This window comes from Glycine soja, chromosome 17 (assembly GCF_004193775.1).
Source record: "Glycine soja cultivar W05 chromosome 17, ASM419377v2, whole genome shotgun sequence".
Lineage (NCBI taxonomy): Eukaryota > Viridiplantae > Streptophyta > Magnoliopsida > Fabales > Fabaceae > Glycine > Glycine soja.
Genome location: NC_041018.1, coordinates 4,561,657 through 4,577,559, shown reverse-complemented (window position 1 = coordinate 4,577,559; position 15,903 = coordinate 4,561,657). Strand labels below are relative to the sequence as shown.

Below are 15,903 nucleotides of genomic sequence, written 5' to 3'. Positions count from 1 at the left end.
AGTAAAATTAAAAAAAAAATTAATAATAAAAAAATTAATTTTATAAAATTATTATTTTCTCACATGTATCTATTGACTTTCTCGATATGCATAAAACATGCATCTAGGATGAAAATAATAATAGAACTAGGAAGTAAAACAAACAACTTGGTCAGAAAAGGCACGGCTTAGGTAACCCATCAATTTCATTTCTAAATGGCTTAATTAATAAGTGTGCACTTATCCGTTTATCGTTTAAATCATCAAAGTCAAACCCCATTTGTTTATTGTATATACTATTTCTTATTTATACTAATAAACACAAGGCCACATGCATCAGTGTTCACTACTTTTTCATTCATTTAGCATCTACACCGAGAGAGATGGGGGCTTGTTTTTCATGTAACTCATCCTCCACATTGAAGAATATCCGTGTGGTTCATCTCAATGGTTATGTAGAGGATTTTGATCAACCAATTTCAGTGAGGCAAGTAATTGGATACCCCAAAAAACACTTTGTTTGCACTTCCACTCAGCTTCTTTCCCCATGCTCAACATCAATGAATGGAGACACCAACCTCCAACCTGGTCAAGTGTATTTCATGCTACCATACTCGGTACTACAAGCCGATGTTTCGCCGGTGGACCTGGCTGGCCTTGCAAAGAGACTCACCACAATAGCCAAATCAGGTCCTTTGTCAAGCCAAACCCAAACATTTTGGAATTCACCCTCCAGGAGTCCTGGTGGAGTTGGGGTGGCAGAGAAATATGGTGTTGGTTTGATGAATATTGGAGGAAGAAGCCCTAGTAAAGTGCAACCTTGGAAACCTATCTTGGACACCATAACAGAGAAGCCATTCCATAAGAGAAGTGAATCGGATTTGCAAGAAAGTTAATGATTTTTGCAAGAACTTGGATTGAGGCAACCAGATAGGACTAAGACATGTAAGGCGGTGTATTGATTGTTTAAAAAAATAAAAAATTGAGACAATTGTTTCAGTTTGCTGAACCTTTCATGTTATGATCAGGAGAATTAGACTTGCATAATATGTATTTGAGATTTTTTGTATCTGATTCTCCAAAGATGTACTTACGAATGTCTCTGGGGATATATTTATATTAGTAACCAATTATTACGCGCTGGATATTGTAGATTTCAAATCCAAAACTTATTTAAGATATATGACAAATAACTTTGTTTTTTTTTGGTAATCACATAATTAGGATATTTAATTTTTGGGTGTGATCCCGAATTATTTTTATAAACTTCGGTCCTTAAGACCGATTATAAGACTTATTGTTAGTTTGAAATTTAATCACATTTAAATTTTTTTCTTCTCTCCAATGTTGTATTTTGTGAGAATTGAATCTAAATCTTTTCCGGTAAACTCAACATATATTAGCAATTGAGCTATAAGCATGAGAGACGATTTATCTTGCAATGTATAGTTAATTCTCTCTCTATATGTGTGTATGTCCCACCCTAAGGCGGTATGTTTAACCAACAATCTATGCAGGTGCAGGGTCCAGAAACATGTGATCTATTTAATTGGAGGCCCTTTTCAACTTGTTTGCTGAATTCCTAAGTTTAAGACTTAAGAGTTAAATCATTCAATTTATGATACCTTCTGTACTAAGTAATATTTAGTGCGTCGGTGGGACTATTTGTTACTTATTTGTATATATAAGTAATATAAATCAGGTTTAAACGGGTTAGAAGAAAGTTCAGCTATTGAAATCCTAATAAATTCTTTATTTTTTGGGTTACAATCTGGAGCTTGCAAATTTTTTAGTGTCTATGATACACGAGTTAGCGTTTAATTTATTTTAGCAATAAATAGTACTATAACTGTTCGGTAGCGCAAATGACGGGAAATGATTGATTGATGAAATGGTTGGAGTTGGGTAACCAAAGTTGTAGTATTTCATATGCAAGCGCTTCTCTTTTATGATGAATGAATATATTCCTTTTCCTGCTCATCACTCATAACACGTGGTTGACTTATTGCTCTTTAATTGTAACAAGCAGATCACTCTAGCTATATATTGATGACTTTTGACAGTTTCAGATTGTCTTTATGAGTTTTAAAAACATACAGAAATAGTGCTAACACTTTGAAATATACTGATACAGTTGGCAAATTGGTGTATGTTTGGTCTGTAATCGGAAATGTTGTGGCATGTGTTCCAATGCAAATCCAATAGATAAAAGTAAAATAACACAAAAGAAAGGGTCCTCTCATTCGTTAGCAAAATTACTTTTGCCTCAAATATAATTTTGTAACCGTAAACCAAACATGCTCTTACAAGGTGGCGATTGGGGCTTTTGGGACTGACTTTTGAATTGGTGAACATTCCCAACCCCCTTCTTTGCTATAAGACACCAAGAAGTGTTTTGGAACCCAATTTCCCCCCTTTGACTCTCTTTCTTTGAAGAGCTCCCTCTGTCTTTCCTCCACAGTTTTCTTTGCTTCTCTTGCTTTTTCCCAGTCTTTGCTCAAAATGGCTTGGCTCAACTCACCCCAAACAAGGGCTGTTTCTGTTGGCCACACACTCTGATATGATGCACAACAACATCTCATATCAAACTTAGATGACATTCACATGCATTCACAATTTCAGCAAGAGAATTTGACAAAAGGATATTGCTTTAAAATAAGCTTTGTTAATGAAGGTCATAGTTATGGAAAGAGTGTTGTATAATTCCTTTTTGATACTTGATTTCATAAACGAAGACAAAATGAAAGACCATACTTTGTGGAAAAATAGAGGGGCATATATGGTTATTATTTACCTCTGGATCCTGGACAATAGGAGCTTGAAGTCCAGAAAGAACTTCTTTTGCATCATATATCACTCTTGCTTCTGTATTAGTAGTATTCCTCACTGTTACAGTACTGCAACATTTTGTAGGATTAGGATTACATCAAGAAAGTAAACAATTGACAAGCACTGCTTTTTAAAATGAAAAAAAAAATATATAAAAAGCCAAAATTATGCTTTCAGATGACAAATAAGTAATTACTAAAACTTCAAAGAGAGATACCTATCCCAATGGCCTTCAATTTTGTATAGAATCTTCATAGACAATGAGTCAAAGATTTTCCCTTTAATAAGTCTTCGACCTGCCCTGAATCCAAAGAAAGATTGGCCTATGTAGTTTAATTCTGCCACAAGGCCTGTTTCTTGGCACCGGATGCTGACATTGCCAACCCAATCAGTCCCAGGGATTGGAAGAATTCTGATAACCAAATTAGGAGAACTCATTTCGTAAGTCTCTCCATGATTCTGGAGCTTCAACTGCCGTTTGCCATGCACCTTAGTTTCTACTAAAGTACCTGCATATTTGGTTTTGTTATGCATAAGTAAATTCTTTAACTACAATTCAAAGTTTTAAGTAAGTAACACTACATTAGAGCATCCATGTTCCAAATCATCAACTGAGGCAAAAACAAGAATGGGAAGATGTTTGACACATGGTGTCAATTGATACAATCTATCTAGACATGTAGTACTATCAGATAAAAGAAAAAACTAACGACTAATATTTGTTGATATAAAAAAATAACCTACCAGATAAAAGATAAATTAAATTTTATTTTATGACACACCATATATATGTGCTGAAGAATTTTACCATTGAACTTTGAAATCGGAGAGTGGCACCATGTCATTTCTATGTTTTCCTTGTCATCAGTGGCATGAAGGGCAGATACCGGAGGGTGGTGTGAAACCTGCAAACAAAGCATGCATGCAAATCCTATAATACAATAATTACAATTATCTTTGAAAAAACAATTATCTTCGAAAAACCAGAAAAAGGTGTGCAGTGCCACAACACAAGGCCATGACTTGATAAAGTATTTAATTAAGAATTTTGAGGCCGAAGTGAGAGTGGTATAAAAAAACCTAGTTACTTAGTACCTGTTCGAGTAAGACATTAAGGTTTCCTTTGGAAACATGGTGAGTTTCACCAAGAGTGGGATTGTAGGGAGCAACTCCAAACCTTAGAGGACGTATGGTAGAAATGCTCCATGCAACAACTAATATAAGTCTATCTAGTGGTGTCTTTCCACTGTTGAGGTTGCTTAGTAAATCTGATGATGTGCAATATACAGATTCTGCATAGCACTGTAGTTGTGACTTTGGCATATTGAACACAGGTGGCAGCTGTGAAATAATACAGATTCCACAAGTAAATATCATTTTCGATTGGTTATGGATTGTGATGAAAAATATGGGCCTAACAAAGCCATGGGCACTATCAGCTAAGGAACGTAAATGGCCCAAAATGTTTTTGTTCAAGGCAAAACTGAATTTCAATACAAGATTTGGCAAAATCTGGACACAAACAGAGTTCAATGGGTAAAGCTTTTGGAGATTTGTATTTTGGAACAAACATTTATAATGCAAAGGAAAGTGCAAGAAGCTATAATGAGAGTGCAAGAAGCAACCGCCTCCAAAATGTTTTAATTAAGAACAAACATTTTATCCTATCAATGGTTCTATTAGAATAGCCAAATTAATTTGCTTTTATTTTAGGGATTTGACTTAAGGTGAGGAGTTGTATTTTGGAAAATGAAGTGTATTCATAAAAACACGCACACACACTTTGGCACACATTTTTTTTCTAATTAATAATTAATTATATTTTATCTTTTAAAGTACATTTTTCAATGTCAAATCCTTATTTTAATTATTAAAAATAAAAAGTGATATCTATTGGTTGAAAAATTAACAGTTGAATTTGTGATTAAATACATACCCGTATATAATTGTTTTAATCTTAATTATTCATTTTTAACTTAGAACTATGACTTCTCAATTTGCTTTTTAAGATGAATCCCACTTTCTAAGTGAATTGAGTTCTAGAATAATTCTAATATATTCATTAATGAAAACAACTTTGTTTAAGTATTCACAAGTTAAGGAATTAAATAGAATAAATACGACGGAAAATTAAAAAAATAAAGATTTAAGTGTCTTTTATTTATTTATTTAATATCAGCATTTCAATTTCTAAGCTCCAAAGAGTTTACCAATTGGAATAAGGCAATATTTCATTTATGATAAATTACAGATTTACTTGTAATTAATTTTTTCGTTGGAGTGGATATATAAATTATTGCTTGATTTTAGAAAACATAAGCTTTCCCTATCTTTTAACTGGGAGACCATTCTTATGCTAAAATTTTCTTAACAAAATCATTTAATTTCTATATAACTTGCCTTGAAGCATGAGAGATCAGATCCTTGTCGCATATTCTTAAAGAGACTTAATATGCGATGCAGAATATTTGGAGCTTCATAATGCTCATCGGAATCTGATTGGCCTTCAAGTGATAATGGTTTTGAGAGCACAATTTTTGTGTCCTACAAGAAAACGCACAAAGAAGACTTCATTATATTATATTTCACAATCACAAGTATGTGTGGCATTGGCTTACTTAGGAATCTGTTAAAATGAAAATTAAGTTTGTTGATAGAAATTTTACAATGATAAATAATAGATTCTGAGAGAACTATAAGGATCAAAGATCCCATTAACTTAATTAATATCTTGAAATTTCAGTTTAAAATGTGGTGGTCGACCTGGTATATATCTTATTAGTATAAATCAAAATAAAAATCTAAAATTGGTGCCAAGCTCCTCTTTCAGGCAGGACATGTGATGTGATATTCAAACTTTGTTTACAAGTTCTTATCATTCAAATGTGGACTTATATATTGGACGATAGAGTCAAATATGAGAAAACGTGTATCAATATGCTACACACCAATCTTAATATTAAATGTTTTCCCCTAGCCCTCCCCCTCCCCCACAGGCAGGTATTATGTTAACATCGTTATTAAATCATTCACATCAGAATATCATCATAAACATTAACGAGCTACTCATGTGGGTGATAATTAATTTCTCACATTGATCCACATATAAAACTAGTCATACATGCATGGAAATAAAAGACAACTCATACATATAGTTAACAAATATGTATACAAATATATACAATTTTTTCAGTTAATATATATGTGCATCTATCAAAATTTGAAATCACTATTCCACAATACAAGTTTGCACAGCTCAGCATACACATTTACTTAAATTTTTATGCTAATTTCACGCATTTAAAAGCTGTAAAGCACCAACATATATAGCGCAAATATACTAGATTCAAAAAACATTCATCTTTTTGTTAGAGATAAATTAATTTCGTAAGCCAACAATGCCCTAAGAACTCCAATTTCATTAAATAACCTTCTATATATAAACCTATCCATTCAAAAGAAAAACTAAAAGCATGTGTTATACTTAAAGACTTAAAGTATATGTTTCTTTACCTTGAATTTTTATAGACTAATGTTAAAAAATGAAGAAAAAAAAGGAGAATTGGAGGTATATATAGGAAGAACATCAAAGGTTGCGGCTACTCATCTGATTGAGATATTAAAAAGCCACTGAAGCTCAAGTAGAGCTGCAGCTCATACAATTGAGATTCTACGAAAGCGAAAATACAAAGCCTTTAATTAAGCACTTGAATAAGAATTTTAGTGACATTGGTGAAGGGAAGAACAAATAGAGAAGCTGAAGTTGAAAGGGCAACTAAGCAAGTTAGCTAAAAAGGAAAGAAACTAATTGATGTGACAGTTTTAAGAAATACTATCGGTTAGCGGACAGGACACGTTCCTTTAGTTTCTACGTTAGAAAGAAAAGACAAACCAAATATATATATATATATATCAGAACCATGAATCATTGGACTTCTAACAATTCAAAACCATGAATTCATATATATATAAATCATGAAACTCTAAATGTCAATTCAATCCTCGGCCTCTTTCCTATATTTTTCAAAGCTTCAAACGTTTATTGCATTAACATTTAACTACGCTAATATAAGTATCCGTGTGTCGATCCCTTGTCTTAATAAGAAAATAATAATCTAACAATTAATATACATCGATAAAAATAATATTTGTGTGTCGACGTCACGTGAGTATTTTAAATATAATAAAATATAAGTAAAAATATTTTAAAAGATAATTTAATTAATGAGATATTGTTTTACCGGTGATTCAAAAATTAAATATAAAAATAAATGAATTTAGATTTTTTATTATTAAAATAATTTAAAAATTAATTAATTGTTAAATATTAACAAATTAAAAGTATTCCATTAGGTCCAGTGTTAATTGAAGTAATTTGAGTATTAATTAACAAAATTTAAAAATTCTTTAAATTAATAATTAAATAAACAAGGAAATATATTAGTTATTGTAAATTTCTAAAAAGATAATCTTATAAAATAAATATGACGTGTAATAATTATGAAACAAAAAAACTGTGTAGAAATAATTTCTTTTTTAAAAATGAGAAATCAATTTTGTTATATATGATTTATGAATATACTAAAGAAGGGTTTATGTTTGTGAAGAAGGATTTATGTTTCCTTTTTATCTTTTGTCTTGGTGTATTATGGCAGTGCTTGTGCTTCTATGTTAATGTAATTAAATATTTTTCCCTATAAAAAAAATAAATATACTAAAGAAAAAGAATAGCAAAAAGAAAAGAAAGAAACATTGAAATAAAAGAAATAACCAAAATAGGAATAAAAGAGTGCCCTAAAAATAAGAACGAAAAAGACAGACAAAGAAGCATTCAACAACTCATCCCAAAGTGGGACATGCATTAATGGGCGTTGCGATTTTTATTTTCTTATGTCCACATATACATCATCGTAATTCGTACATAAACCAATTCAATCAAGAGAAAAATAAGACCAACAACTACACATGAAACGAGCATTTCCTTCCTACCATAATAATATATAATAATAAGCATTTAAATTCCTAGGTAAGAAGCAAGTGACTAATATTTGTCTGTTCTTGAAAATTGAATTAATGTTAAGATGCAACCGTGCACTTAATATTACTACAACAGCAAACATTAAAAGTGTGGCTTAATATTGGTCTGTTCTTGAATATTTGTAACATGTAACTGAGCACTTAAATATTGATTTAGTATTAGTAACTTAACATGTTTACAGTAACCAGAAAAATTAAGCAACCACTTTGGCAAGTGAGATGGTTTGCTATTTTATGGTCAATATGGCTTTTGAGGAATTCACACATTTTGAAGGGTACATAATTAATTGGATATTAAGCAAATCATTTATGCATGGTGAAGGTAATTAAAATTATTCCTTATCCTGTTGGTTTTCTAATTCCGCAGCATGCTCATCAGTAACACATATATAGCAGTGCTTTATAATAACCATATACAACATATGTGGAAGCCATTTTGGAACTAAGATGCATGTCTACGATGAGGTTACAGTAAAAGGGAGATATATATGTGACAGGTTTTGTATTCATTTTCGTTGGTCTTTTCATCTTGTATTCACTTGGATTAAATAAAATCTTTGGTTTATCCAAAAAAATAAATAAATTACAAAGCAAATCCAAAGTGAAGCCTAAAATGATTTCTTAAAAATTTACCAGCATGTTTTTTATTTGTTAAATTACGTACATTCAAACCCAAGTGGTAATTGACAAGTAATATATTTCTTTATTAAGTGTTAATCGAAAAGATACATTGGATTCTGCACAAGTTGCAATTCCATGGCTTGGAAACTTCTTACATTAAGAGCCTCTGTTGTGTACATAGTAGTATTCCACACATGGGGTTGTGCACAAGATAAAAGTATTCTCTTGATGCATCTTAGTACTAGTAGAGATTATAGGTATTCTCAAAATACTGTTTTATTTCTGTTGATTTTAAAGTGCCGGAAAATATCAAGACTTTGGAAAGGATATATATATATATATATATATATATATATATATATATATATATATATATATATATATATATATATATATATATATATATATATGAATAAATAAAAATTCACGTACGGATGCGCAGAAAAGATGTAGAGAGAGTGAATCAGAATATGCACGTACCATTTATCTGAAACTTTTGATGAACAGTCACACAATTGGTATATATGAGAAGCTAGCTAGCTGAATGAAACAGTGCAGTGCAGATTTTTTTTATCAAAGTTGTGTCAATGGAGAAAAAGCCTTTGCTCAGTGGGACAGGGGGTACTGTACATGTGTACAGAACCTCGCTGAGTTCTCTTTCTGAGAGAAATTAAGAATATATAAACCTGCCAGGGTTTAGAACTTTATAATCACATAATTTTTCCTTTTTCTTTTATGAACATCAAGTTATCGCGAAAGCGGCGAAACGAAGCTATATATGTAGTATCACCAAGAGATAGAGTATGTCCTAACTATCAAGAGGTTTAAGTATATGTAGTATTCTACTATTCTGTGAAGAAGAAAAGAAAAGTAAACTGGCATTGATCATTTAAGGTAAGGCCAATATTTGTTGGAAGTTGAAAGTGAATTAATTGGGTTTACCATCAATAGAACTGTAAAATTAAATGCACGGCACGTACTGTCACTGTTACATGCATCGGAGATGGACTTAAAAATAAAAATAGTGTGTATGATAAAAAATAAATAAAAAAAAGTGTGTCTTTGGAGAGAATTGAACGTGATTAGTTAGTATTACTTCAAATAGCTACAAGTATACTAGTCTATTACACCCCTTACAGTAATTATTACAGTATTAGAATTTTGCTATCTAGTATCTTTATAGGTTGGTTAAGTAATTTTTTATTATTGAAATTCACTCTAGAAAGACCGTATAAATGTGTATTAATGTCCATTTTTAATGAAAACTTTTCGCTTTCTATGATTAGAAAGTGAGTTTAAGCTATAACTTAATCCTATACAATTAAGTTGTAAAATAATGATTGCATGTCAATTTAAAATCTTTAACATTAAACATTTATAGTGTAAAATTTGAAGGACTAAAAGATAATAGATGACCCAATAGACCTAAAATCATTTATTATGATAGACTCTGATACAATTTAAAAAAATAAATTTTAGGTTTAATTCAATTTTATAAAATTGATTTATAAGAATTAATCCTACTTATCATTATTGTTTTTGTTTATGGTTGCTTGTGCGAACCCTCAAGGATGAATTGTGCACTTTGTTTGTGAGTGGAATCAATGGGGAACGGAGAAGATTCATCTCTAACTAAGCGGCGTTTGTATAGAGATTTTTTCGTTGGAGTGGACTAGCTAGCTGCATTTTCTCGGGGCGACAATTCACAATTGTGAGAAAACAAAGTTGATAGGTGATGATAGAATTAAACGTAGTACTTTACAAAGTTGAAGCTTCTAATTCTAATTATATGTTGTTTGGTACAATTAATTTGTATCTGGTTATTACAGAAAATAATTTCTAACTTTAACGAAACTTAAAATAATTTTTTTGTTTTATAATTTTCAACATGAAGGCACATGATGCAAGTAAATGAGGATGCAGACAGATATCTCCCTACTCTTCAATATTAGATATATCTCCTATTACATTTTCTTTTCTCTTGCAATATGTAACTTCACCATTATTGACCATTTATAAGCTTTAATTGTTTTTCAAAAAAAAAATTCATTTTTAAAATTTAGACAATTTCATAGCATAAACACAACAAAATTATTTACTATCCAAAATATATTTATATCAAACTTTAAAAGTGATATTATTTTGCTATCCAAACAAAATCAATTCTTATAGACTAACTTTTAAAATATATATAATTTTTAAGCGAATTAATATTTTTAATATCAGTTCTTTCAAAATCAATTGCTGTCAAATAAATTTTGTCAAAATCTAAAGACTCTCTGGTTGTGCTGGTTCTGCGTTTGCGACACATAAACACAAGGGTTGACTTGTTTTTTTAGGCACCATATAGGGTCTATTAGCTAGTAGCTTAGTGCCAAATTTTTGTATAGGTGCTAACAAACTAAGTTAAAATTTATTGCTCCGAACTATACAGTGCATATTAGTTATGCACTAGCTAGTAAAATATTGTATGTGTAAAGGATCGGTATGAACCTTACGGAAACTTTTTTTTTAATCATAATATATATTTAGTTTTTTTAATTTACTCATAGCTACTTAAGTTATAGGCTTAAAGCGTTCAAATTGAGTACAGATCATTTAACAACAACAAAAAAAAAAAGTATATCGTGATATATTCTGCTGTTCAGCAATGAAATCTAACTACAAGCTTCAATTTTTTTCATGCTCAAATATTTTAGAAATCCTTCACCTAATTTATATAGGTTGATATATATATAGTATACTATTGAACTTATATTAGTCAATCTTATAAGTTGATTATTGTACCATAAATTCTGAGCAAACAAATAAGTTTAAGGTTTATATACCAATAGCAACCATCCCTAGATTCAAAAGCAAGCTGGTTGGCGACAATAAGCATGCACCTAATAATTGATGTCACATGACATGAAATGAAGTCATTAATCTGGTTTTCCCTCATGCAGACTAACAGCCCTCACTTCTAGTTGATCTAGCTTAATGCATGTACATATATATTTTACCGATCTATTTCTGTGCGTCAACACTGCACAAATACTGCGTTTTTTGGATTGACATAAACGCGCCACATTTCATTTTGTAAATTTTATGCAGTCTTTTGTCCCTCCAAATGTAAAAGATGCTGGTATGCTTATCTACTGTACTGATAACTCCCTAAACATGTTTGGTACTAGAAATTAAATTTCACCCGCTTGCATAATCACCTCCACTGTCATGAGCCAAAAAAAAAGTCCAAGTGATAAAATATGTAAAAATTAAAAATTTAAGTAAATTAAAAAAAATTAAAAAGGTAAATTTCACAAAATAATAATAATTAAATAATAAAATACATCATTAAGATTATTTTTTTAATAATAATTTTTATTACTGCTATAATTTCATAATAAAAATATTCAAACATATAAATCACATCATTTCATAATCAATTTTATTAACACTTACTCAAACACATAAACCATACATATATAATTAGCACACATAAACCATACATATATAATTAGCACATTACAAGGTGACGATAGGGGCGTTTGGGACTGACTTTTGAATTGGTGAACAGTCCCAACCCTCTTCTTTGCTATAAGACACTCTAAAGTGTTTAGGAATCCAAGTTTTCCCTTTTGACTCTCTTTCTCTTTGGAGCTCCCTTTGTCTTTCCTCCACTGTTTTCTTTGCTTCTGTTGCTTTTTCCCAGTCTTTGTTCACGATGGCTTGGCTCAACTCACTCCAAACAAGAGTGGTTTCTGTTGGCCACACACTCTGATAAAGAACAACACAATCTTATTGTAATCTAAGAAAGATATGCACATTCACATTTTTAAAAATAAAAATTGACAAAAGGATGTTTCCTTACATATGCATAAATTAAACACAACATTTTAATTAATTTCATTTTTAATTGTTGATACTAACACAAGCAAGTGAAGTATATATTAATTTATTACCTCCGGATCCATGACAATAGGAGCTTGGAGTCCTGAAATAACTTCATTTGCATCGTATATCACTCTTACTTCTGCATTGTCTGTATTCTTCACTGTTACAGTACTGCAACAGTGCAGTTTATTGGATTAGGAACATATAATCTAAATAATACACACACACACACAAAATTTCACTCAATTAGTTGAACAATGTTGATGAATTGTTATAAACTCTTTGTCCTAGAGTTGGACTCTCTTTTTTTAAACAAAACAAAAATTATAGAGACACAATTAATTGTAAAAAAAAAAAAAAAAAAAAAAGCTAAGCTTTCTAATGTCATATATATATGTAACTAATAAACATCAAATTAAAGTGAGGTAGGTACCTATCCCAATGACCTTCAATTTTATACAGAAGCTTGGCAGACAATGAATCAATGATCTTTCCTTTAATCTGTCTCCGATTTGTCCCAAACCGAAAGAAAGATTGGCTTATGTAGCTTAATTCTGCCACAAGGTTAGTTTCTAGGCACCGGATACTGACATCGCCAACATTATCATTCCCAGGGATTGGAAAAATTCTGATAAGGAGATTAGGAGCATTCATTTCATAGGTCTCTCCATGATTGTGGAGCTTCAGCTGCCGTTTGCCATGCACGTGAGCTTCAACTGAAGTACCTGCTTATTTGTTTTTTTATTTTATTTTTATTTTTATGTATAAGTATTTTTGTTAATAATTTTAATTCAAATTAAGTTTTTGTGTCCCAGAACATTAGAAATTTAGAACATTCATGCTCTAAATCAATTGAAGCAACAAAAATGGGAAAGGATTTCGAAGAGCATATATATATATAATAGAAAATAAAAAATTGATATATTTATTTTATCAAAGAAGATATATATGTTGAAGAATTTTATTACCTGTGAATTTTGGAACAGTAGAGTGGCACCATATCATTTCTATGTTTTCCTTGTCATCGGTGGCATGGAGAGCAGATACCGGAGGGTGATGTGAAACCTGAGAACAAAATTAACATGGCATGCATGCATGTATGGAGATTAATTAATTGCCACCAGGTCATGGCATGATAAAGTAATTAGTACTTAAGCGTAATTTTGAGGTCAAAGTAATTAAAATGAAAAAACATATATATAGTACTGTGCGTACCTGTTCGAGTAAGACATTGAGGTTTCCTTTGGAAACATGATGAGTCTCACCAAGAGTGGGATTGTAGGGAGCAACACCAAACCACAGGGGGCGTACGGTAGAAATGCTCCATGCAACAACAGATATGAGTCTATCCAATGGTGTGTTGCCTCTGTTGATGTTGCTTAGCATGTCTAACGCTGTGGAATATACACACTCCCCATAGCACTGAAGCTCTGACTTCGGCATGTTGAACACAGGTGGCAGCTGCACCCACCAATTATTTTTACTTAATTTTTATGCTCTCTTAAGGGTTAAAATTTATTCAAAATTATAAAAAAAATGAGTTTCATATCTTATTTACTTTGTGTTGTGTTCGATAAAGATGAGAAAAATCTGACTGAAAATAGGTAGGTAAAAAATCTGATCAAAAGAAATATATATATATCCTGAAAATAAAATTAAGAGATTATATGGTTTGAAAGAAAAGAAGGAAATTATAATATTAACAAAAATATAATTTTATCCTTTTAACATTAATATTTATTTTTGTTGCTTTGCGTATCTCTGCATAATAAATTATTGTTACACTTAGCTTACACATAATCGCTTAATGTACATAATTTATTATGTTTAACTTATAATTGATTATGCTCCTCCACATAATCGGTTAACTCACGCCTTGTACACAACGAACCATACGAGAATTCGAGCTACAAATGAGTAGCAGAAGGACGCGGGCCAGTTTTGTAAAAGGGGTTGACTCAAGATTTCCATGCTATCTTGAGTGAACCTGAAAACCTTGAGCCCCATAAATATTTTTAAACATTAATTTCTTGCCTATTTTTACAGATGTTACAAAAAAGAAAGTCTTTTCCTCACTTTTCCATCCTCTCTTTCTTCTAATTTCGACTCTATTTCTTAGTAACCAAATACGATTTTAATGATTTTATATTTTTTAATAAATTTTAATCAATAATAACATCAGGAAAGAAAGGATGTTGATAAAATGATTGAAACTAAACATTAAACATTAAACATTACTTGCCTTGAAGCAAGAGACATCAGATCCTGGGCGCACATTACTGAAGAGACTTAATATGCGCCGCAAAATATTTGGAGCTTTATAATTTGCATCTGGGTCTGATTCGCTCTCTAGCGAGAATGGCCTTGCGAGCACTATTTTTGTCTCCTATACACCACAACGCCCAGAGATGATCGATCAAGAGAAGACAACAACACTTCGCTCTCTCTCTCTCTCTGTATATATATATATTTCTTACTCAGAAGCGGAATGTGTACTTACCATGCATGTATGTATCTAACTATGTATTTGCAACTTGTCTTGATGAAATCACAACTGAATGAACTGAAAATTGCTTAGCTGAATATTTGAATAAGTGCTGTTTTTATCAGAATCAGAGTCGGCGTATCAATGGATAAGCCTTTGCCATGAACCTCATCACCGTCCACAGGGGTGTCTATAAATAATATTTGACTTTACCGTCTCATAGATATATACTCTTTTCCATTTTATGGAAACAGATTATGACTCATACCTAATATATATATTAAATAACTACACTTCAATGCATTAACAGTTACTATCAATTTTAGCCGACAATAATTTGAAAGCTAATTTCTATTTTTCTTTTTTAAAAAATAACTATAGCAGATCAGGTAGTACATTTGAAAAGTTCTTTTTTGTTTCCATTAGAAAGGTATTGTTTTTGTCAAGAAATTTGGCTTTATGGTTCTTTAATTTCATTCTATTTTCCTCCCGTAAGAAAAAATATTATAATATTTCTTGATTTGTAGAAGTTAAATTAGGAATTCTAAATACATACAGTTATTTCCTTGTTAACGTAAAAAACCACAACATATATATTACGTATTTCCTTATTAATTAATATCTCCTCTCAAATTAGTGTGACTGGTCAAGAAAGTATAAGTTGCTAATGAGAAATGGATGACCATAATTAGCAATAGCTTTTGTGAGTCTTACATCGAATAGTTAATCAACATTAACATGATAAGTGTTTATATAATTGGGTAGGTCATCTCTTTATCTAATTTTAAGGGGATCTTTCGGATGTCCTTGTTGTACTTTAATATGCTATTAGAGTTAGGTTTTTTTTTTTCTTTCTGTTTATCGATTTGAACAATATATTGAGAGTACCAGCTGCATAAACAAATCCCTCAGCAAAAAACAAATCAAACAGTACATAATATTTAAAAAATATATAATAATTTGTAAGCGTTTAACTTGTCGTCAAATAAGCAGCATTTTCTACCCGATCTTGGAAAGACGTTTTCCAAGCAGTAGTAACTAATAAGAAACAACTTTCAATAAGACATGAAAAACTACGT

General features: G+C 31.0%; 3 protein-coding genes across 4 annotated transcripts; 1 reads left to right on the top strand and 2 right to left on the bottom strand.

Annotated features, from left to right (window-relative positions):
• Positions 1-308: 308 nt before the first annotated feature.
• LOC114392906 lies at positions 309-1,181 on the top strand. The gene has a single exon (XM_028354159.1). The coding sequence runs from the start codon at positions 363-365 to the stop codon at positions 873-875; it is 513 nt and encodes a 170-aa protein (XP_028209960.1). The 5' UTR covers positions 309-362; the 3' UTR covers positions 876-1,181.
• Positions 1,182-1,990: 809 nt separating this feature from the next.
• LOC114393013 (oxysterol-binding protein-related protein 4B-like) lies at positions 1,991-9,245 on the bottom strand. 2 transcript variants are annotated; one of them, XM_028354270.1, is made up of 7 exons: positions 8,947-9,245; positions 5,209-5,352; positions 3,904-4,149; positions 3,617-3,713; positions 3,026-3,317; positions 2,774-2,876; positions 1,991-2,534 (listed from the first exon to the last, which is right to left on the bottom strand). In XM_028354270.1, the coding sequence occupies exons 1-7, from the start codon at positions 8,947-8,949 to the stop codon at positions 2,283-2,285; spliced, it is 1,137 nt and encodes a 378-aa protein (XP_028210071.1). In that variant the 5' UTR covers positions 8,950-9,245; the 3' UTR covers positions 1,991-2,282. The 2 variants fall into 2 exon arrangements, with proteins under 2 accessions (XP_028210071.1, XP_028210072.1); XM_028354271.1 differs by lacking the exon at positions 8,947-9,245 and adding an exon at positions 6,322-6,526.
• Positions 9,246-11,857: 2,612 nt separating this feature from the next.
• Positions 11,858-15,033, bottom strand: LOC114392725 (oxysterol-binding protein-related protein 4B-like). Its single transcript, XM_028353951.1, has 7 exons — positions 14,840-15,033; positions 14,582-14,725; positions 13,555-13,800; positions 13,308-13,404; positions 12,773-13,064; positions 12,408-12,510; positions 11,858-12,222 (listed from the first exon to the last, which is right to left on the bottom strand). The coding sequence occupies exons 1-7, from the start codon at positions 14,840-14,842 to the stop codon at positions 11,971-11,973; spliced, it is 1,137 nt and encodes a 378-aa protein (XP_028209752.1). The 5' UTR covers positions 14,843-15,033; the 3' UTR covers positions 11,858-11,970.
• Positions 15,034-15,903: the final 870 nt, after the last annotated feature.